This window comes from Cheilinus undulatus, linkage group 9 (assembly GCF_018320785.1).
Source record: "Cheilinus undulatus linkage group 9, ASM1832078v1, whole genome shotgun sequence".
NCBI lineage: Eukaryota > Metazoa > Chordata > Actinopteri > Labriformes > Labridae > Cheilinus > Cheilinus undulatus.
In genome coordinates, this window is record NC_054873.1 from 23,825,221 (window position 1) to 23,850,122 (window position 24,902).

The following is a 24,902-nucleotide window of genomic DNA, read 5'->3' on the forward strand; positions in this document are numbered from 1 at the left end:
TGTCTTTAACAGGCAGTCCTTTAAATTGATGAATGCAGTTTTTTCCCTATGTCAGACAGCTAATGTAAAATCCTTAATACTACTTATTTAGATTGACATCAATTTGTTATTGAGTATATCTGAAATCACCACCTCCTCTTCATTTTCTCCTCTTCCTGCTCAAACACTGATATATGATATCTGAATACAAATCTCCTTTCCTTTCCTGGCTTCTTCAACATATGCCAGGGTTCAGTGAGGCCACATACAGACATTTTCATTTGGAGCAGAAACTTAGAGCTATTATGAGCTGTAGTCATTTTCACTCTCATTACAACTAAGAATGTTCAAGATATTATATGAAACCCTGTTCTCTATGGCCAGATGTGGTCAGTGTTTTTTATGTGACTGATTAAAGATGTATTGTTTTATCTCACAGTTTATGTTGTTTGTTATGATCATGATGCTTGGTCATCTCTGACTGTAGTGAGTTTTTCCACACATGGAGTGCAGCCATCAGGGAGCTGTCATTAGATATCAAAACTGATCTCTACAGATGGAGAAAATAGCTCAATGTCAGAAAGCAGTCATGATGCTGACAGGTTAAATTTCACTTAACTGCATGATAATAGTGAGAAAGCATGATTTGTTTGCTTGAAACATTTTTTCATTATTGTAAAAAATGCAAACTTTTCTGACATGTTTACTACAATAGACCATATTACGATTAATGACGCCATGCTATACATTTAGATTTAGTGTAGATGGTACATCAGAAATGCAAAGTCTTTGTAGTCTTGGAAGATTTTATTGCAGGTTTCTGAGGTTTAGTGCTATTATTATGATCACGAAATTTCAGCTCACTCGTAAAGATATATTTTAAGAATACTTCTGCAAGCCTCAGATAGGTGAAGGGGGAATACTGTCAGTGTTTCACAGCTGGATTTTTGAAAAGATTTATAAATGAATAGCTGCCAAAAAACAAAAGGATTAAATAAAGCATATATTTAGAGAACTCAGTGCAACAATGAACATTATTTTTTGCCATTTCTTGCACATAAAGATCTGCCTAGAAATTATGCATTAAAAAAGAAATAATAATAATAATACCAGCATAGCCGTCATGACAGTAGACACAGAGGAGATGGCATGAACCTGTCATCATGCCAAACTGAACAACGGAGCTGGGATATAATGGTTGAAAAGGAGGGAAGTTATTTGTGGAAAGGACACAAGATGTCCCCAAGGATCCCTCAGACTATATTTCTCATTGACTCAACAGCTACTGTCTCAATCTCCCCTCTTGATTTAATCAATGGGAAAATTTGAAGTGAAAAATAAAGCAAACAGCACAATAAACTTTTTTCTTGTTATTTAACTTAAAATTAGTGGACAATAACATTAAATGTGGAGTCTTATAATGTGGAGTCTTATAATGTGGAGTCTTAAATGGTGCTGAAATGTCCTGCAGCCATTTCTGCTAATGTTGTAGAGATTACGCAAATTACTGTAATAGACCTTAGAATATTGCTGTACCTCAGGCCTCTGAAGTATTAGAATGGTACTTCATAAATCCTTGCATTTAACTTTACTCCACCAAATTGAAGAGTTATCTTGTTGGTTAAATTATTGAATAAAAGTCTACTTAAACATTCATGTGCTATCATGATCAAGATATTCATATTAACTAGAAATAATACGAACCAAAGCACCTGATTAGTAATGTAATCTATGTACTGTACTCAGATGTTGAAGTCATGATTATTATCATTGGAACTCAGATACTGTGAGAAGGCTCACCCACCTCATGTGCACATTTAACACAAATAAAATAAATGAAATTATCTTATGTCACGTAAAGCTGCATATTGTACACTTTGGATCATGCGTAGTAACAAAGTAGTAACACGTTTGCTTGGGCCATATTGAAATCGTGAAATTTGTTAAAGAAGAACAAATAGCAGCATTTAATTATTTTCTTTTCAAAAATGACAAAAGTCTTGTACTGACATGTCTACAGTCGCCATGGTTCGCGTTATGCAGTTCTCTGTGGAATTTACTGCTCGGTAGTGGCGCACATCCATGGCGCCATGTGTTTTGTTGCTCTGATTGGCCTATAAAGATGTGACAGACAGAACGTTCATCCAATCACCCTCTGAGTTTTTTTCAAAGGCTCTGCCCTTTCCCAAACGCTGTGTATGAGTGGTTTTCCAGGTGGATATCCATCTTGCGTGTCAGGTTAACTGGTAACTAGCAAGCTTTATCTTTAAACTTCTCTTACTCATATCTATGAAATATTATACCCTCATCTGCTGGTTCACAATCCCTGGATAAGAAATTTATATAACAGCAGCTCAGGTTAAGTAATTAATCAAGGATGTCTGCATAAATAAAAGCAGTTCAAGTTATGAGGTAAATAAGACCAATGTTGACTGGCTTTACCTTACTTTACCTCCTTCCTCTCAATCCCTTACATTATTTTTGTCCATCTGCCATATGAATAAATACATATATGCAGGATGACAAATCAGACAAAATGGTCTGCACTAAAAGCATTGTCATTCCAAAACCATTCAGTTGTCTATTTACTGAGCCATTTAAGCTAAATACAAATCTACAAACTTCAGTCATTGTTTATGCATCGTCAAATGCAACAACAAAAAAACAACAACACATTTTTATTCTCAAAATATGCACGTCCAAAGTAAACAGTACAGCATCTTACACACCTTTCAATAAAGGAAAAACACCATGAAAACAAAAGCAAATGCTCTTTTCTTTTCAGCAGCAGTAAATCAGAAAATCCAACTCTTGTCCATCACAGATAAATATAAATTAGGCTCATCACAAAAGCAACACAGTTCACAAAATAATACTTAACACAATTTATCAGGGATATTTACTTCAACGTGACTTTTGAGCAACATAGAGAAGACAGAATTGATTCTGGACAAATTATACAGTCAATAACACATCAACAACATGCTGCACATGTACGTTCAATACATGGTACTATAAGAGTTATGCAAAAGGCCATTATGGTCAATAAAGAGTAATATCATAACATTCATTTTTGTCATGAAACAAAACCACAGTCTTGCACATTGCACACATAAACCACAGATAAATTAAAGCAATTTCAAAGTGTTGTGGTAAAATTGAGAATTGTTTTGCAAAAATCACACAAAAACAAAAAGGTTACATAGCAGTAACCAGACCTGTTATTCTCCCTGAAACCTTCATAGCATTTATTCAAACATTCTTTACTCCCACAGCTAATGTTTTATCTTTAATCATTTGCCCCCATTTTCCCTGTTTTTTAGCACATGAAATAACAAAGGAGATAGTTGTATGTACATGCTGGAATTCATTAGTTGTGTCACTGTGTTGAATGTGCGTAACTGTGTTTGTTTTAGGTAAACAACAGGGTGCAACTGTTTTTCAATCTGCCAGTCTGTCTTTTCTAAACCCACTCTTCTGGTGTTGGACATGGGAATTCTGATCAGAGAAATCCGAGATATTATGTGTGGCAAATGGAGGGATGGACAAACCATGTCTGAACAACAACACAGTGTCAATTACATCAGTGAAACAGCATTGAAAAGATGACTGATGTAAAAACATTTAATTTTTGTTGAGCTTCAGCGTTTCAAAGCATAATCATTGAGCTCTCATCTCTAGAAAGTGATATCAACACTGATTGGCAGGAAAATCTCTTTCATTTAAACGCCTCTAGCTGTTACATCTTGCTTATTGGGATGATCGGCCTTGAACAACTTTTTGTGCTGTTGTCATTTTGTTCCTCTCTGTCTGAATTGAGCTCACCTGAGGCAGTCTGCTGGCGAGACGAGAGACGGGTCATCTGAAGACAGGTGTTGTTTTCTAAATCAGTCCGTGTGTTTGCATTTCGACAGCACCTATTCAGACCCTGGCGGAGATGAATGGTGAACAAACCATAAGTGATGGGATCAAGACAGGCATTGAAGAGGCCAAAGATAAACAGCATATGAGTCAATGAATGTGAGACTGTCTCCTCCATTTTTTCAGGAAACAACCAATACCACAGCCCCAGTAGATAGTATGGGGTCCAACAGATGATGAATGATGTCACGATGATGATGCTCATCTTGAGAGTCCTCATTCGAGCTTTAGGGATGTTGTTGTGGGAGCGACGCAGGTGCACATCTCTAGATGCCACTGAAAGAGAGAAAAACACTTACTACCCCTTGGGTCTGAGAACATGCATTTTCACCCCAGCATCTTTTTGAAAACATCACACTTACAACTGTGTCGGGCCACACGGCTTGAAATCTCAATGAGAATTCTCGTGTAACAAAAAATCATGATGACCAAAGGCAGAAGGAAGAGGCACACAAAGGTAAACATGTTGTAGAGAGTCTCCTGCCAATGCTGGACAAAACTGCCATGGGTGGTACACTGGGTGAAGTTCTCCGGGACTGTGATGGTGACGCTGTGAAATATAAACATCTGCATTGAAAGACAGAAAGAGTTCATTAGGGATGATTCTAAATCGTCAAGATAGACTTAAGATGCTCCATCCTGTTTGCAGAAATCAGAATTACAATATTGATTAAAAATAATTTAAAGGATCCTTCAGGGTGCTGTGGAAACAGCACAATAGTAGCACTCTAGATTGGATAATCTACATGATGCCTCTTTACAAACTTTTGAGGGATTTTCATCAAACTTTGCTCAAATTTTCACCCTGACCCAAGGGTGAACTGATTACTTTTAGGAGGTCAAAGGTCAAGGTCATGCTTCCTATGTGCATCCCTTAGTTGTTAATGTGATATCTCAAGAATACTTGTATGGATTTTCCTCAGTGTTCACACATACTGTATGTTAACTCTCATTCAAGAATAAACTGATAATATTTTGGAGGTCAAAGGTAATGGTCACACAAAAGGTCAAGGTTTTAAAATCTCATGGTCAGCCTTTATTACTTTACCCAGTCAATCTGAAATTTAACTACTATGAAAAAATTTGCTTTCAGTGTACATGAATTATAACCTTGCAAAGCAGATGGATACGCCTGTTTCCTTGTTTCTCACTGGCAAATCCATCTTGCAAAGCTCCCGTCTGAACCGTTTGGGCCCGGTTAGAAAGTGACAGAACCAATCAGCAGCTAGGGGCAGCACTTTCAGGTGCAGCAGAGTTGTGACGTAAGCAAGCAGCAACAAGAGGCCGGTTCCGTTATGGCGAAAGACATTAGCGTGTATGCTGCTAAAGCACCAGTTTATCAGAACTTGACGACATTTCTTTGTTAAAAGAAGAACAAAGAACAGCAGTGAGTTGTTTTCTTTTTAAAAACGACAAAAGTCATGTACTGACATGTCTATAGTTGCCATGGTTCACGTTATGCAGTTCTCTATTGAATTTATTGCTCGGTAGTGGCGCACCTCGGTAACAGCTACGTCACGTGTTTTGTTGCTCTGATTGGCCTGTAGAGATGTGACAGACAGAGCGTTCATCCAATCACACTCAAAGTGTTTTTCAAAGGCTCTGCCCTTTTCCCAAACATGTTCTATCGAAGGTCTTCCAGATGGATGTGTGAAACAAATCTAGACAATATTAGTGTTCGGCTGAAAAAGAAAACCCCACATGTGCCACCTAAAGACAAAGAAACTGCATCAACAGGATTTGAAGGTTCGCAATACTTTGTGAGTGGTGCTTCCACTAATCACACCACTCACGTTCTGTACCGAATCTACGCTGCCATAGATCGCAGCATTGCATAGTATCTTCCCCTTTCCTGCCTATGACGATGAAGTTGTTGTCTAAAGGTCTTTACATATTAAGGCAAATGAAAAGGCCAGATGATGTTAATAATTCAGAGGCAAATTTTGACACGCCTTTCTATGCACATCAGGAGTGACTTGATTTTCTGAATAAATTATGCAGATTCTAAGAAACACATTGGTGCCGTGAAAGTCTCTGTGGTGTTTTCTTCTGCCCTCTGATAAACTGTGATACATTGGAGTGGAAGATAAAATGAAGTTTCTGTCTTCCTCTCCTCCGGTCTGTGCATAACAGCACCCTTTACGCTCAGCCAGGGGGTAGGTGCCATTTTTTTCACTGTTTCATCCATTGTGCTACTCTTTTTTATTCAAAAAGCATTTACAATCACATGGACATGTAAGGATGTCTGCTGCCTGTCTCCTCTCTTACCAGGCTACAAAATACCAGATTAAAGACAAAAAACAACTCAGCACTGGCAACAGACAAATATTTATATTTAAAGAAGACAAATATAATGAGGTAAAGAAGAGGACATTTTTCGCTCCTCTATCTGCCTTAGTGTTTTGATTGTCTAGAAGTGTGCTTGTCAGGGTATAACTTTTAGCTAGTTGTAACTTCTAAGTTTGATGCAACATTACGCCCAACCAGCTTACGATCGACTGGTGCCCTTGGTCCCTGGACACCCAAAACTGGTCAATTTAGTTGTATAAAAAATTTTATCCTGTACATAAGAAAGGTTAAAAATGAACAAATACCAAATAAAAAATACTGCTTATGGTAATTAAAGGCAAAATAAATAATGTTTTCCAAAGGTTTATAGGGCCTACCTAAAATCAAATATTTACTTTGAACTATCATTAATAAACCAGTGTAAATGTCTGCAGGGATTCTGTTCTGTCTGTAATTTCTATATTTTCTTATTCAGGTCATTTTATGGGTGTCAGTGTTTGTGCAGGGCTTTGAAACTATCATCAGTCAGCAGGTGGTAGTGTTCTGTTAGAGACCAAATGACATCACTGTCTCTCTCCTCTGCTCTCTATCTGTAACAGACACTTGCACAGGGTTGCCAGGTCCGTGGTTTTCCCACGGAATTGGACTACTTTTAACATACTGCCGATGTTTTTGTCTGCAGGTTGAGCAGACCCATGTTTTTATGTCTTGTGTATGAGTATTTAATTTCTGTAGCAGAACGAACTACTCTATTTACCTAGTTCTAGGTTTTGGGCTAGTTTTTTTCGGCCATTGGGCTGGTTTTGTTGCACAGACCTGGCAACCATGCACTTGCATTACCACATGGATCTCTAGTACCGCTTTCCCACTAAAATTAGCATGTAAAAGTGGGTTTTTTATACACGGGTAAACCTGCTAATAATCGGCAAGTGACTCCTTTCCCATTACCAGCAGACCCGGGTCTGATCGCCTGCAGACGAGCTGCGTGGCTGTTTTTTTTTACTCTGGTGCGTCAAGCTGATGTCATCACGTTGGTTTTTGTGTAGTAACAAACAAAAAGAGGATCAATGTGATCATTTCCAAGAGGCAAATAATGCAATAAATAAATAAATGAAAGGTTAATAGATTATATTGTTTTAAAAGGATCTCTCTTTCCAGCTGTGCACGGACAGGACGCACGGCGCTTTATGAACTAATACATAAGATTTTAACAGGCTGAATGAGCTAAATCTGTCCTTGGGGAAAAAAAAATTTCAGGGGATATGTTCATTGTGACATGGGCATTTTTGTGTTTATATGCACCGTTAAACTGCACTGCCGCGCTGCGAAACTTCTGCCTTTAAACTCCTGCCTCCTCCAGCACATCAGGCTAAATGCGCAGCAGACAGAATAAAGGTTCTGTGCAATAACAACAACAACAAAAAAAAGGATCTATGAGATCACAACAGGAAAGTAATATAAAAAAGAATGAAAGGTTAATAGATTATTTTGTCTGAAAAGGCTTTCTTTCCAGCTGCACACAGACAGGACGCACTGTGCTTTATGAGATAGGCAGAAGAAATTAAATGCTGTCTGCACTAAATCTGTCCAAGGAAAAAAATATTTTTCTCAGCAGATATCTTCATTATAGCAAGACTGATCTAGCAAAGGATTTTAGTGTTCATATGTGCCGTGAAATTACACAGCTGCACCATGCTGATGACAAGGAGGACTAATCACTCTCATGCACCCGCATATGAAATAAAGGCGTGATCATGACGACAACAAAACACATAAACAGTGAATGTGCAGTACTTTCCCTCTTTTAGAGACAAATTTTTTGTGCTCTTACTTAGATAAATCTCTTTAAAGTGAGTGAGAGTGAGAGTCCTTGCCACACTCACTCAACATTTTAGCTATGTTGTTGTATTTGTGTCTCGCACAGTCCCTGTGACCTGGCGCCGAATCACCTCTTCTCCACGGATCAGTAGAAGCTCTCTGATCTTGCAAATATAAATCTCGCATGCTGAGTCCAAAAAACAAAAATGCTCATCCCTCAGCTGCTGGTGTCTTTTTGTTGCCCCAAGTTACGGGCATGATATTATAACATAGGCACGTCCTGCGTTCACCGGGGTGTGACGTTCCAACTGGAGCCAATCAGAGGCGAGCCGATAAAAACCCGTGTCCATTGCAGAGTCAGTCGACGCGGTCTGAATGCTGATTAGAGCCTTTCCCACTGCCGACAGGAGCCGATTGTTAGCGTGTTTAAACGGGTTTCTCGGCCAGTGGGAAAGGGGTATAAGAGATACTAAAGGGACTTAATACAATGTACAACCCCAATTCCTAAAAAGGTTGGGCTGCTGTGTAAATTTATTAATTTTATTCACTGTAGAACGTCAACAACATGTCAGATGTTGAAACTGAGACAGTTTAACTTTTCAGAAAAAAATACTAGCTCATTTTGAATTTGATGACATTTAAAAAAAGTTGGGACAGGGCCATGTATACCATTGTATAGCATCCCAGAGTTTTGTTACTGCCATCAAATTCAACATGATTTTCTATTGGAAATAAAATATAGGTTTATTATCAGAGAGTGGGAAGTGGGACAAACTGCAGACCTGGGTGTCTTAAAGTTACCGGATAACCACAGGAATCTCAAACAGTTCATGGGAAAAGGGGAGCAAACTAGATAAAAAATTGGAAAATTCATAAACCAAAAGCTCCTGTTCAGAACAGCACTGAGAAAAAAACAACCTCTAAACCACTGCAGCTAAGCAGCTGACTAGAAACTTAAATTTATGGAGAGTCTGAGGAAATGCTCTGAAACACAATGGCCACCAGACAAATGTAATCAGAGAACCAAAAAAAGGCAGGACAAGGAAATCCATCATCAACCCACTACAATCTTTAAGGAACTAGTGAAATCAGGAAAAAACACACTGGGAGGATCAAGAAGTGCTAGGGCACACTATCATTCAAGAAAACTACAGGAAAACAGGGAAGCTCGTTTTACATCTGAAGGTGAGAAAATGAGTTCGCACAGAGTGCTCAAACTGGCCCCAATCAGGGGCAATCACACACCTCGCACTGATTGAATGCACAGTTTGATCTCTCTCACATTTATGAGATTTGCAAATCATTGAATTCTGTTTTATTTATATTTTATACAGCACGCCAACTTTTAGGGAAATGGGGTTGTATTTGCCAACTGGTGAATTAAACAGTAAGGGGGGATGGAGGCTGTGATGGAGGGTGGAGTGGGAAAAGGTATTTAGCAGGCAGAACTGTCATCTTCAGCATCAGTCAAAAACAAACAAACAAAAAAAGTCATGTCTGTGCAGCATTGTCAAGGTGTTCCTAACCTCATTAGAGTGTAACTTTTGTGAAAAATTAAGAAATTGACATCTTAGTCCTCATATCACTGTTCTGGTATAAGAACAGGACACTGACACTGGCTCTCATTTGATTGTTTAAAGCCGTGCACTGTCTCTCTGTCTCCCAACTCATGGCATCTTTGGGTGAAATGCAAATCTGTTTCTTCTAAAATTTGGTATCTTTAGTGCTGTCAAGTGTAAAATTAACGGGTATTGTATCAGTCACAGCAGTGGTTCTCAACTGGTCTAGCGTCCGAGCCCACCACCAAATTCTTAAAATCACAACTCTAAAGTCTTATATTTTTAATCATTTAATAGTGCAATAAAAAACAAAAAAGACTGGACACAAAATGTATGTTTAAAATCCCTTCTTTGACTTCTACATACATTTTCTTTCCACATACTAGTCTGTGACCCACTGAAAATGGCTCCTGGGTCCCTATCCTCTAGTTGTGAAGCACATGCTATTACTACAGAAAATACGCCTGCCCCTTTTGGGCTTTCAATTACATTTTTGCATTTTAATTGACTTTTACTCATATTTCTACTTGAAGCTGCACTGTAAAGGTAATCATTGTAATAGTTATGACCATTATATCCACCCTGAAGGACACAACTGGTGTACCTATAGACTTCCAAATGCACATTATTGCATAGTTTTAAGACAATTATAGCTGATAGTGCCTCATATTAAATTGTTTGTCTCTTTGGTAATCAATGTAATTGAAACAACAGTCATGACAAATCAAGTTCTAGAGTTTGAAACTTTTATTTAGATGACATTGCCACATTAATATGCAATGGAGACACATGCATCATAAGTGACTTCTGCCTCTGTAGAACAATGCTAAATAAAGGCGACAGCTTTGTTTGAAAAATGTACATCTTAGCAACCTTTTCCTTGCATTTCCCAAAAGAGGAACTAAGAGGAACAGATGTAAGCATGAGTAAAGCCTTTCTAAGAGATTTTTAATACTTCTTCTCCTGCTTTATCTGACTTTTAGCCTGAGTTTGCAAGTGACAGTTGCTAATTTTATTCCTTGAATGATGGATGCTTGAAGTCACAACAAAAAGAGCACAGTATGTGGGTGTGCTTGCAACCTCTAGTGCAGCATAGGCAGACTAGGGGGCTGAGAACATACTGTTAAATGCATGCAGGGTTACACTCAAAACTATGATTCATAGGGTTTAGCAACACAGGCCTAACATAAATGTATTTCACTTGAAAAAATATATACTTGTTACTTGCGCTACTTTAAGTGACTTTACAACATTTGTTAAGGAGTATGTCAAACTCAAAATGCAAGTGCACCAACTTAACTTAATAGTTTATCTTATTGTCGTTGTTTTTTTTATTATAATATATTTTATTGGGTCAAAAACAGTATACACTGAACAATAACAATGTCCAGTGTCCATTTCCTTTTTTTTCTTGTCCTTGTCCCTCCCCCAAATTGTGAACATCCCTGAACAATGGAAAGACCTTTCAAGCCATCACATGGACCTCCTGCATTACACATACTACATACATACCTACATACATATATACATACCAAAGAAAAAAAATATAATAATAATAATAATAAATAAATAAACTAAATAAATTAATCAAATAAATCAAATCAAATAATAATAACAAAATAAATAATATAATGAATAAAATAGACAGTCACCAATTACAAAACCAAACAAACAAAAGTCCTTGCAGAGTATTCTGCATGTATATGCATGCCCATACACAGATGTATACGCACGTACACACTCCACTCAGTATATCAATTGATGTGTAGAAGCTGCTCACATTCATGCCAAATTGCTAAACCTGTGTGGAAACACGTGGGTGTCAGGGTAAAAGACTAGAAGCGAAACAGTTTTCTACTAAGGGCAGAAAGCGGATGTGGCGGAACTTAAATATTAACTGGACTATGTTGGGTAACTAAGAGGATACGTCACTGAGAGGTAATCAATTGAAATAATTGAGCAGTGGCTTCCAGTGAGAATGAAATTTCTTTGGGCAACCTCTGAGACTGAACTTAATTTTCTCAAGTTTTAGTAGGAATAGAATGTCATGCAGCCACAGTTTGAAAGAAGATGGCTGAGAAGATTTCCACAAGAGTAAAATCCTTCTCTGAGCAATTAAAGATGCAAAAGCATGAACATTATCAGGTAAAGAGGAGTGGGTCCTAGAAAAGTCACAACGCTGAAAATACCAAAAGAAATCTGAGCTCTGTAAGTCAAAAAGCAGAGCCTAACTGATTGAAGCTAGCAAACAGCCCATCTACATACAGGTCTCCCATAGATTTAAGCCCTAAGGTTTGCTAAGGTGGAAAAATGTGAGTCAATCTTGGCTGGAACAAACAGATGATTATTACATAGGGGGGTTGCGTGGGGGAGAGCCAGGCATCCAAAGTGGCATCTAATTTGCATCCAAATCTTTAGTGTGTTTTTAATGATAGAATTAACTGTAAAGGTCGAAATAGAGAGAGGTAAAGTACTACACACCAAAGCTTGAAGTGAAGAGGAGCAAGAGCTTGCTTCAGTCAGGTGCCCACTGTCTTGTGGAGAAATAAACCAAAGTGGAATTTTTTGTACATTTGCCATCCAGTAGTAGCCCAAGAGGTTAGGTAACCCTAGTCCGCCTCTTGATATATTTCTCTAAAAGAGAGCTTTATTTGCTCTTGCATGCTTTCCTGCCCAAATAAAAGTGGAAATCATGGCGTTTAAGGATTTAAAAATGATTTCGAAAGAAAAATCAGAAGGCACTGAAAAGGGACAGATGTGGAGCAGGCACCCCCGGTGAGTACCGCGATGAAGAGGAAAGGGTTTGGAGCGCTGTTTATTTGTGCATACTGATGCATGCAGAGAGGAGTATAACAATCTAACCCAGGAAATAAAAAACTGTCGCAAGGAGGAGAAAAAGTAGCCCCACTCCAACCTGTCAAAAGCATTCTTGGCGTCAAGTGATATTAAGACCTCCGGATTGGTAGGGGATGCAGGAGTGTGGAAAAAAACTTGGAGGGTGATTGGGTGAACGTTCTGTCTGTCACATCTCTACAGGCCAATCAGAGCAACAAAACATGTGACGTAGCCGCTATTGAGCTGTGCATGCACAGCTACTGAGGAATAACGCAAAACATGCTGACTATAGACATGTCAGTACTCAACTTTTGTCATTTTTGAAAAGAAAACAACTCACTGCTGTTCTTTGTTCTTCTTTTAACAAATAAATGTTGTCAAGTTCTGATAAAACTGGCACTTTAGCAGCAGCCACGCTAATCTCTTCCTCCATAACTGCACCAGCTCTTGCTGCTGCTTGTTTACATCACGACTCTGCTGAGCCTGAAAGTACTGCCCCTCGTTGCTGATTGGTCCTGTCACTTCCTAACCGGGCCCAAACGGTTCAGATGGGAGCTTTGCAAGATGGATTCACCAGTGAGAAACAAGGAAACGGGCATATCCATCTGCTTTGCAAGGTTATCCCTGTCTGTTGAATCCTGTCTGATCCTCTGAAATGATTGAGTGCATGACAGGCTCCAAACGACACGCTAAGAGTTTTGCAAATATTTTAACATCCACAGGGAGGAGTGAGATCTGACGGTAAGATGCACAGTTTAGAGGATCCTTGTCTTCTCTATGGATGAGAGAAATACAGGCCTGTGCAAGGGTGGCTGGTAGAGAGCCACTATGGTAAGAATAATTAAACATATCCAGAAGTAATGGTGCTAGCTGGTTTGAGAAGCATTTAAAAAATTCTTCCGGATACCCATCTGGGCCTGGTATCTTGCCACTATTCATTGAGTTTATCACCTCCTTAACTTCCATGAGCGTTAAAGGGGCATCCAGTGACTGACTATCCACGGGTAACACCTTAGGCACATCAAGTTTCTCAAAGAAGGCATTGAGTTGAGTTTTGTTGTCAGGAGACTCGGATTTGTGAGGTCAAGAATAAAACAATTTAAAAGCTTCATTATTTTATTTGGGTCAGAAGTCATGGATCCTGATTCATCCTGAATTTGTGTTATTTGTTTGGATGCCTGTTTAGCTTTGAGCTGATGTGCTCAAAGAATCGTCCAGCTTTGTCTCTGTGTTCATATATGAAGCCACGAGACTGCAGAAAAAGTTACTCAGCTTCTGTAGTAAGGAGGAGATCAAGCTCTGTTTGAATATACAGGTCAGCTGTATGATTTACAGGCAATGCTCTGTCTATGCTAGCGATAGACTTTTCCAGCTCCTCCCTACGGACCCTACGCTGTTTGTTTGCATGTGATGTATAAAAAATAATTCTACCTCTGATAAAAAACCTTTACAGTTTCCCATAACAAAGATGGAGAGGTTTCATCATTCTTATTAGTCTCGCAAAAGAGTGTGATTGAGTCTGAAATGTATTTATAAAATTTTCCTCAGCTAATGATAGAGGGTCTAGCCACCAAAACTTAAACTGTTTAGGTTTCAGGTTGAAGCAAATAATTACGGTTGAGCGATCAGAAACAGTTATAGGTGAATATTGCATCAAAACAATTGCTGGAACAAGCTTTTTATTGATAAGGAAAAAGTCTATCCTGGAAAAGGAACGGTGAGCGTGAGAGTAGAAGGAAGAGTTCTTAAAGCCCACCGAGATGCTAGCTCTGTGGCTTTCAAGTAGGCTAGCTATGCTAGTTAAGTTAGAGTTAGCACAAACTGTTGGCGTGCCAGTCTTGGTCTTTCCCGACGGCAACCTCTGCATTCTTGAGTTCATTATTGTGTATTTTCAAGATAATTAAGTATTTCTGGCCACTTAAGATGGTTTAGGGTGTCAAAAAGTGTGGGTTTTTAATCTTAAGTTGCAAGAGGCAGAGACTACGTTGCGCTCACATGCTCACCCAACCTGAAGTCCTTAAATCCATAGTTTATCTTATTTTTTAAGGATAAATATTTTTTGGCTTTTTATGTCTTTATTTAGAGAGGAGGACATTGGATAGAGTCAGAAACGGGGATGAAAGTGTGAAAGAGAGATGTGGGAAAGTAGCAGAAGGCCAGACTTGAACCTGGACTGCCCACGTACACGTGGGGCAGCCTAACTGCTAAGCATCTGTGCCCTGTAGTCTATCAAATTTTAACATCATTTTTTTGTGCTCACTTTTGATAATATTAATTTCAGGTAACTTATTTATCCACTCTATTTCAACTACATGCATCATTTCAAAGTCTGGATTTGCCTTGTTCTGCTGGCACATGGCACCCATCACATGAAATAAAGCTGAGACACATTTTTTCCTTACAAATATTAATGGTATACAGAGATTTTCTTTCTTCATTCTTTTTGCAAAGCACTAATTAACTGAGATGTTTGGGTTCATCTGACAGGTTTCATTCAATTTTGGTTACCCTATAAATATGATCAGAAATTACATAATGCTATTCTTTCAGCCGTTTCTTGCACATACTGTATTTAAGGCACTTTTGTATATTTATTTCTTCTGGTTCAGGGGGGGAAAAGGGAGAAAGAGGCCTCTCTGTAGTCAGGTGTTCATATCAATATTACGTTAACAAACATTACATTAACAAGGGCAGTATATTAAGTCTCCAGTGTACTACCAGACGTGTCATAGCATGTGTTATAGACCCATTAATAAACATAGTACATCAATAATTGAAAGGCAAAAACAAATCATCTGAATACTGTATCAGCAGCCACTGATGCAGGGGGAGAGAGTGAGGTGGATGAGTTGGAATGCTACAGTCAAGAATTTATCAGGTTTAGAAACTTTTAAAATGGACTGGTTAAAAAAATGTAACATACTGTATTTCCACACATTAACAAGTAAATCCCCTTATTTTGGTCAAATCTGTAGATTGCAATATTTCATGTACGCCTTTGTGTAATGTAAGTCAATAGCTATAGATGGTCTTTTTTAAGGTGTTCTAGTAAACCAAACTTTTGCGGTATTTGTCTTTCATATGAAACTGAAGTTTTAGGTTCAGGTTAGACGGTGAATTTTACAGAGGAAATATTGTCTTTTTTTATTATTATTAAAAATCAATAATTTTGTATTGCTAACTGAATTTTCTCCACATTTTTTTGCATAGATACTCTCCAGGATTCAGGAATTAGGCACTGGATGCTCAAAATTTTCTGGGGGAGGTCTTCCAGACCTCTGTCTGATTTTAAATAAAAATTAAATAAACTCTGTACCATTGTTAAATACTAGTCCAGTTCTCTGACCTCTTGGCTACCCAGTTGCCCACTTAAAAAAAATTGCAGCCCACCCTTATCTAAAAATAGACAGAAAGCATTATTATGCTTTTAATAGTTAAACTGTTAAGAATCAGCCTAGCACACCTTCAAAAATGCATCATGATAAAGATCACCGTACAGCATACTGATAGAATAGAGGCATCAAATACGCCAGAAATAATGGCTGAAAGTGGTTGAAGTTTTGTTAAGTTCAGGTCTAAAATATTTTTTTCAGTGTGTGGGAACCCTGTTTAAAGATGTATGGATATATTCTAAATGTTTTTCATCTGCTGAAATTTGCAGGACTTTCAGATACGAGGTAAACAAGATGTAAACAATTGGCTGAATACGCCAACAACAGCTAGATATGTCATTTTGGAAAAAGAGCTGTTTCATGTTATTGATTCAGAAGCCTTTGTCAATAAAAGAGACTGACAGGCATTATTTTCTATTGAGCACAATAAGCCAAAGGCTGTCTACACCTCAGAAAACATTAATCTTTCAGGCAAAACAATCTCATGAGGCATCCATTCTCTGACAAATTGAAGGCCAGTATTTGCAATTCTGTTAGACAAGGAAACAGTCTGAAGGGACAAACAGCAGCTTTGCCTTCATTTAAGGTACATAAAGTAATTAAATGACTAATTATGTTCTCATAACAGCTGGCAGAAAAACACAACGTCTTCAATGATGTCTCAATTATTCAAGTGCTGCTCTGCTCAGTCAAACAGAATTAGGAGAACTGTGACAGCAAATATATCATTTATCCTAAAGTGCTTCATGTTCATCAACTCCATGTGTCTTATTTATTTTCAAGTTCATAGGTAAAATCAATTTCGCAATGTGGCTGATAGGGGGACATGTTGTTTAAACAGAGAGCAGACCCACAGATCTCCAGGGAGAGTTGAACTTAAAGGCTAAAACATGAGCAGAATTTTGAGGTAACCCAGCAGCCACTGATCTGAGAAAATGGAAAAAGCAGAAGCATCGCCCCTGGCTTTTTTGTGGTTTATCAAACCATTTAGTGCAGTTACTTTGAGGCTCCAAGACATCAGTGGAAATGGACTGTAAAACCATAACAGCTGAGCCTCTTTAAGTTAGAAGCAGTTTAACTGCCAGTGCAAGCATTAATTAGTTTTCTTTATGAGCAAGACAGTCCTCTTCTTTCCCAGCATATGAACGTATAGCTTTTATTGATCTTTTGCAATATAATCAGTTTTGAGTATAATGAAAAAACCCTCTTTTGTGTGGAGATTTAGTGACAAAAGTGTTTGAGTAGAAACTCTCCAGTCCAATGAAAAGTGAAAGAAACAACAATCAAAAATGAAGTTAAAATGTTACAGAAATGTCTGTGTACAATGATGTGTTTCTGAAAACCTGAATGTCCTGCTGTGTTTGTTTTATAATGACTGCCTGTTAATCATCACAAAACCCAGGTGGTATGGCCAGGCCATATTAATACTCAAAATTTAAACATTGTGGTTCTTTACATTTAAGTAGAAAAAGTATCCAAAAATGTGAAATATATCATGCTGATTTGTGGGATTCTTATTTAAAGGGGACATTTTATGCAAAAATCACTTTTTCAGGCTTTTCTAACAAAAATATGTGCCCCTGGTCTGTCCACAATCCCATAAGTACCAGAAAAATCCCCCTTCTCCACCTTTCAGAAAATGTGTGCTGAAACAAGCTTTAGAAAAGTTCTAAGATTTTACCCTCATGATCTCATGTGGAGAGTTATCACCACCCTCAGGTTTGGTTGGCCCTCCCCGCATGGAAGAAAGTTCCACTCTTGTTTCCTGATCCTCCTCTCAGCTGCCAGCTGAGATGCTGGATAGCTCAGTGGGTTACCCTGCTGACTCTGTTGTGGGAGCTTGATGGTTCAATTCCCAGTCAGGTCCTTAACTCTGGATAAGTGTCTGTAACATTGTAACATCAGGAGTGCCACATCCATTTCCTGAGAAGTGTGTGGTCAGGGGTGGAGTCAGACGGCTCATTACTATTTAAAGCCACAGAAACGGCTCATTCTGAGAATGGCTGGAACAGAAGGGTTTTTAGACATGAAAAAGTCCTATTTTATTCTTTTTTCAGCAAGAAACTTCACAGGCATGTTTTGGGGACCTCTAAGAACAATATAAACTTGTCTTAAAAGGGTAAAATATGTCCCCTTTAAATGGTCCTTGAAACATCCAAACATTTCCATTTGACTTCATAGTGTGTTTTAAAGAGTGAAAAGGTACAATTTCTCAACAACTGTATGATACTTACAAAGAGTGTACAACATATGACACTTTTAGGCTAGGCTGTTATACCTGAATCCAACCACAGCCTAGCCTAAAGCCCCAAAACACTGACCTCAGCACCAGTACATGCCTCAATTGCTGCTCCTACACATCAACAGTCAAACTCCCAACCGGCCACTGGTGGGCCAGGCGTTTGTACCAGAGCCAAGAGCACCCTCAGGTCTCGACTCCCCACCTCACTAGGTAAGTGAACTAATGTAATATATCCCACCTGTACATAACAGATTGTAAATACTATTTACAATTTGTAAGTTGACGTTTTTTTATTCCATATTTTGTATTTATTCATTTTCTTTAATTGCATGCTCTTGTGTACACTACTTTAATTTGTCCTCAATTTATACTGTGCTACTGTCACCAATGGCCTGCTTTTTCTACACTACTTGTTGCTGTTGTAAATTTCTGAATTTCCCCTTGTGGGGCTATAAAAGAAATATCTTATCTTATCTTATCTTATCTTATCTTATCTTACCGGGTAAGTAAAGAAACAATAGGTCTAGTCATATGCCACCAGCAGCCAAGGCACCCGCTTTTTGACACCTCAAACTAAAGATGGCGCTAAATTTCTTTTCTTGTGCTCTCAAACAAAGCTTCTACTAAGGCAGAAGATAAACAAAACGGCTGTTCTCTCTGGAAAACACTCCACCAGCCGGCCACACGGGGAATAGAGCGGTAGCACAGAGTGCCGTGATGCAGTACATCCACGTGCTTCTCGCTGCCACTGGTATGGGTTTGCTCGTAGAAAATGTCAGTCTTGTGGCTGCATATTCTTTCACAATGACAGCAGGACCATGAACTGAGTCTAGATTTTTTTTGGCTGATATCTGATAGTCCATTATTTCCAAATTCAGTTGAGCTGTTACCTTTTTGTCTGACTGCCAGGGTCAGCCCTACCCTGACTGCCTGCCTTCCTGACAGACTGAGTTGGTGACTATACTTCTAGAGCCATACAGAGTTGCACTATGGGCGGGGTTTAGTTGTACTTGAAGCCGATTGTAAAGGCTGCCTCCATGGCAGTGATTTCCTCCGATGTAGCTTAAAATAGCATCAGTTTTACAAGAACTTTTTCTGTATGAAATAAAGAATAAAGAAAACACTAAAATCTTTTCATGATGTGAGAAATGTTTAGGCTCTTCTGCCCACCTGCTTCAACATGAGTTTGTGATCAATACGGGAAAAGGGTAAGTTATTATGGCTGCTAGAGGAGTGATTCGCTCGGACTTAGCCACAGCATCAGTTTTGGCAGAACATGTCTTTATTAAAACAAGGGCAGAGTGCAACACTGAAAGCTTTTCGAGACACAAAAGATGTTTTGCTTTTCTCCTGGTCTTCTTCAGTATGGGTTTGCGATCGTTATGGGTGGGGCCTGCTGGTGTAACCAGTGGCTGCTGTTGCAGTAGCTGTTAGCTCAGATGTAGCTGTAGGAAAGCAGCAATTTAATCGTGATTGGACCACATTTATTTTGGTAGAGAAGATGTTTTTTCATGTCCCCTGACCAGCCTTGGCATCCATTTTGTTCACCGAGAAGCTCCACCATTAACAGTCTAAGGCAGAAGTAGCCCGTCAGCTCAATAGTAGTGCGTGCGCACAGTGTCACTTTGTCTTGTTGCTCTGGTTTGTCCGTCATGAATGCGACAGACAGAATGTTCCTACAATTACCTTTGGAAATGTTTTGAAAAGTCCTGTACTTCCCAAACACTCTCTGTGGGAGCTTTCCCAGATAACTGTGAAATATCTTCATGCAATGGATGTTTGAAACAGTCTATCTGGCAGGTCAGATTAGCCGTTTAATGCAGACAGGGCTTTATGTTTTAAACTTCTGATCAATTGAACTTCTTACCCTGATTACAATTAATGAATGATTATTCCACCCCCAACCTCTTACTCTGTTTGTTCTGAAAACACTAGTATAATTTTAAAACAAATAACTGAAAGTAACAAATACAGATTAACAATTTATGGTTATTCATTGAAACAATTTAAATCAAAACACACATCAGCTGAAATGAAAATCTTCTTTGTAAAAAGTCAAATTTTTCGAGAAAATAAACAACTTGTGTTTCTTGCCAACAAATAGATTGTTTTTATACTATTCTATAAAAAGTAAAAAATCACTTTATGTTCACATTGCACAGTCAGCTCTGTGTTTTGAGTTTTACCGGACTGGATGGGAATGAGCGCATGACTAGTACTTCTTCTCTTGGGTTTCTAGCAGGCTATAGGCCTTGCAACAACTGGCTATCTATCATGTGACTACACAGCCAGTAGTTTGTTTTTAAGGAGGTGATGCATTAGTAGCATAACCTGACACGCCAGATGGATGTGTTTCACACATCCATCTGGGAGAGCTTCAATAGGAAACATCTGAGAAAAGGCAGAGGCTTTGAAAAAAACTTGAGTGTGATTGGGTGAACGTTCTGTCTGTCACATCTCTACGGGCCAATCAGAGCAACAAAACATGTGACGCAGCGGCTATCGAGCTGCACATGCACAGCTCCCAAGGGATAACGTGAAACATGGAGACTGTAGACATGTAAGTACTCCACTTTTGTCATTTTTAAAAAGAAAACAACTCACTGCTGTTCTTTGTTCTTCTTTTAACCAAGAAATGTCGTCAAGCTCTGATAAAACTGGCGCTTTAGCAGCATCCACGCTAATCTCTTCCTCCACAACTGCACCAGCTCTTGCTGCTGCTTGTTTACGTCACAACTCTGCTGCGCCTGAAAGTACTGCCCCTCGTCGCTGATTGGTCCTGTCACTTTCTAACCGGGCCCAAACGGTTCAGATGGGAGCTTTGCAAGATGGATTCACCAGTGAGAAACAAGGAAATGGGTGTATCCATCTGCTTTGTAAGATTATTAGTAACAAGAATTACAAGGGGAAAAAATGAAATAATTGATAGCAGGTTTTTGTCGGTTCGAGGCTCTAAATGTCGGTTTCGATTATTTTTAGATTAATTGCCTGGCTCTATTATATTCCTATTTGTTTTTTTTTTAATGAATGAAAGTTTCAATGAAAATTTTCATGAAAATGGATTTTAAAAAACCTATCATTGTTTAAGGGCACTGAAGGTAATAAAAGATCTTTGGCAGAGACTGACAGTATCAGGGTGTCTTGGTGATAGCTGACTATTCAACCTCACTCAGATATTACACAGAGATTAAAGGCTTAAAGCACATTGGTAGTTTTCATAGGAGTCATGCATCCACAGAAACACTTTGTGATATATTCTAAAAAGAGTAACATTTCAAAATGTGTGAAAACATTTTTGTATAGAAAATGCAGAAATTGTTGTTTATAAAATAGACTAAGGACATATGCTGATACAAAGCAAATGGACCTGATGCCTACTGTGTAAAACAATTAGCTAAAATCTACAATTGAATCCTTGTCTACTCAATTCAATTCAAGTTTATTTATATAGCACATTTAAAACAACTTCAGTTGACTAAAGTGCTTCACATGAAGGAACAGCAAAAACCGTAAAATACAGTACACACACATAATATCATTCATAAAAGCAGACAAGTAAGTATAAGTCATGAGTTCCAAGATATTCTGTCTAGCTGGTATGAAACGCCAGGGAGAATAGACGGGTTTTCAGTCTAGACTTAAACTGGATCAGAGACTCAGAGGATTTGACAGACGATAGCAGACTGTTCCCCAGTCTCGGTGCTGCCACTGAAAAGGCTCTGTCACCTCTGGTCTTAAGCCTGGCTTTGGGCACAGCCAGTAGGAGCTGGTCAGCTGACCTCAAGGCTCTGGGGGGAGTACAGGGCTGCAGTAACTCCCTCAAATAAACTGGACCCATAAAGTGCAGACATTTATACACAATCAATAGCATTTTGAATTGCACCCGAAATGCGATAGGGAGCCAGTGCAAGTTGCGCAGCACTGGTGTGATGTTCTCCCGTCTCTTTGTTTTAGTCAGAAGATGAGCTGCAGCATTCTGGACGTTTTGTAAACGCTGCAGGGGGCTCTGGTCCACCCCTACATACAAAGAATTACAATAATCCAGACGTGATGTTACAAAGGCATGAATTGCTCTTTCAAAATCAGCCAGAGGGAGATATGGTTTAATTTTTGCTAGCAGTCTCAACTGAAAAAAGCTGGACTTTATGACAGCGCTGATATGCTTGTCAAGTTTGAACATGGAGTCCACAATCACCCCAAGATTCCTCACTGAAGAGCAGCAGTAAGACAGAGGATAAATCACACTGTCCTGTCCAATCAGTGGGTTAGTTTGGCCAAAAACCACTATCTCTGTCTTGTTTTTATTTAAGTTCAGGAAGTTGGTATTCATCCAGGACTGTACGTCACTGAGACACTCTTGCAGAGTTTTGATTGTGGTCTGGCTGTCATTCACAGTCACAGGCAGATATATTTGAATGTCATCTGCAAAACAATGGAACAAGACATTGTGTTTTTTAAAAGTAGCACCCAGGGGAAGCATATACAGGGCGAAAAGGGCCGGCGCTAATGTGGAACCCTGGGGCACACCATAGTTTAAGGGAGACACAGAGGAGGAGTATTGTCCTAAATTAACAGAAAAACTCCTAATGATAAGTCTAAAAGCAATAAAACAGCAGACTTCCCAGAGTCAATGGTTAAAAGCAGATCATTAAAAATTTTTAAAAGGGCGGTTTCAGTACTGTGCTGCGATTTAAAACCAGACTGAAATTTTTCACCAATTTTGTTAGAATTAATGTAAGCCTGGAGTTGGTCATATGCAACCATCTCTAAAATTTTAGACACAAAAGGCAACTTTGAGATCAGTCTAAAGCTAGAAAGAGTGTTTGGGTCCAGATTAGACTTTTTGATGAGTGGCTGATGAGTTTCAGAGCAGTAAGGAAACAACCAGACATCAGACATCAGGTTAAACAAAACTGATGAAATCACTGAAAATTTTCAAGAAGTCATCTATATTAATCCACACAAGACAGTGAGAAATGTGACATGAATATTGAGAAATCATTGATATTCCCTGTTTGTAACAAGACAGAGTCTGGGAGCTGTAGATGATATGACAAGTGGCAATATGATAAAAGATATAGCCCAATCTTCGGTGTGCTATTACCTCTGTAATGGACTGTTCAGACACAGAAGCGCATTGAGGAGGCTAATTCAGGTTCTTTTAAAAGTATTTACCTGATCAGGTTTTCTAATTTATTTCTGTTAAATGTTGCTCTGTCTCGTCTGCTGCTCCTGCAAAAAGAACCAGGCAGAAATGTCTCACATATTTATTAATTTCTTATCTGCCTCAAATGATGGACCCCTGCTGAAAACCCACATGAAAACTGGACTAAAAGGGTTCATGCAGAAATTCATGGCTCCACTTTAAGATTGAACTCCTCAGGTCAGAGAATTTTCAGAAACTCTGCATGTAAATGAGTGACAGCAGGAACAGGCCTTCAGGGGACGCATAATCAGAACCTCTTACAGATTGAGTTTGGCCTTGAAACCTTGAGGAAGATCATCAAAGAGGGGCTCCTATAGGAATACTCTATCTGTCAAGAAAATACTATACAGCTACACAGGGACTTTTCTTTCAAATAAAAATGCTTTTTCACTGATTTAACTGTAGACTGGGAGGAGTAGCAGAGCTTGACCAGTCTCAGTGAGTTTTCTGCTGTCATCTTTAGGCTGTGGTTATAACTGGAAGGGGATCAGGTGACTCCACAGGACATAATACTGAAGGCTTTCAGCTGTATGTACCACATGTCACAAAGTAGAACTGATAGCAGGAACAGGGGATCAATGTTCTCACTGACTTTCCTGATATACAGTAGATGCACAGAAATGCTGAGAGATCAATCGAGTTTCATTATCAGTATAATCTTGATCATGATCATCAAAGTGACAAATTAAACAGAAAAGTTGCAACATGCCATGATGGAGCTTTCAGTCTGTACTCTGCTTTCTTTTCGTCTGCATTCATAAATAATACACTCGAGGCATAATAGATGTAACTAGTGATGTGCAATATCATCGGCATGATATGCTAATTCTGGAAAAAAAAAAGAAAAAAAAGAAAAAATGAATTTACTGTTTTTTATATTAGCAGATATTAGCATAAAATGCGAAGTCCTCGTTCTCTGTTCCCTCTCCCCATATGACCTGTGCTTCTTCAGCTCAAACAAAGGCAAAACAATCCTTAGAATTAAACAGGACTTGTAAAGGTTTGTAAATCAGTATCAGTTTAAGAGATTTTGGCAATATCAGTATATCTTATACTGGCAAAAATCCTTTATCATGCATCCCTGCATGTAGCTCTTGTGTGAAGGACACACTGCATACAGTACAGTATCTCACCTTTACTTCCATTTTTACACAGTAAGCACTCGTAAAAACAATCCTTGCAGCCCATTTTCCCCCATTCTCTCCTATCTTCAATCAGAGACCTACAGAACTGTTGACTTATAAACAATGGACTGCTTTCTTGGGCCCTAGGCTTTTGTACCCCCTTGATGCTGAACAGGCAAAGCTCAGTCCTGAAGTTAGCATCAATTAAATGAAATTTTTGCGAAAAGTTTGTGCTCAGGGAATAATGATGGTTAGGAAAAAGAGTCAGCACATTAGAATTTAGATACATTATTCATCTGCATCCATGTGTCAGCTGGATATATATCTCAGAAATCAGTTCCAGAGTGTTGGTATTGGACATGCATGAGAATTTCATCTCCTCCCATCAGCTGCCTGGTCAACATTACTAAAGCCCTGAAGGTATATTTCCAGTGCATTGCATAGACGGTCTTTACACCGGTAATAACATAGGATGAGAAAGAAGCCAGGGGCTACATTGCTAAGGGGAATTGCTAGAGGTGAACAGCAAATAGACAG

At 38.8% G+C, this 24,902-nt stretch overlaps 1 protein-coding gene across 1 annotated transcript in view; it reads right to left on the reverse strand.

The window, feature by feature from the left end:
- Positions 1–3,718: 3,718 nt before the first annotated feature.
- Positions 3,719–24,902, reverse strand: part of gnrhr4 (gonadotropin releasing hormone receptor 4) — a 36,303-nt gene continuing 15,119 nt past the window's right edge. The window contains exons 2-3 of the mRNA XM_041795780.1: positions 4,263–4,467; positions 3,719–4,176 (exon numbers count right to left, since the gene is read on the reverse strand). Of these exons, the coding sequence (XP_041651714.1) occupies positions 3,719–4,176; positions 4,263–4,467 (663 nt within the window). The remainder of the gene's footprint in view (positions 4,177–4,262; positions 4,468–24,902) is intronic.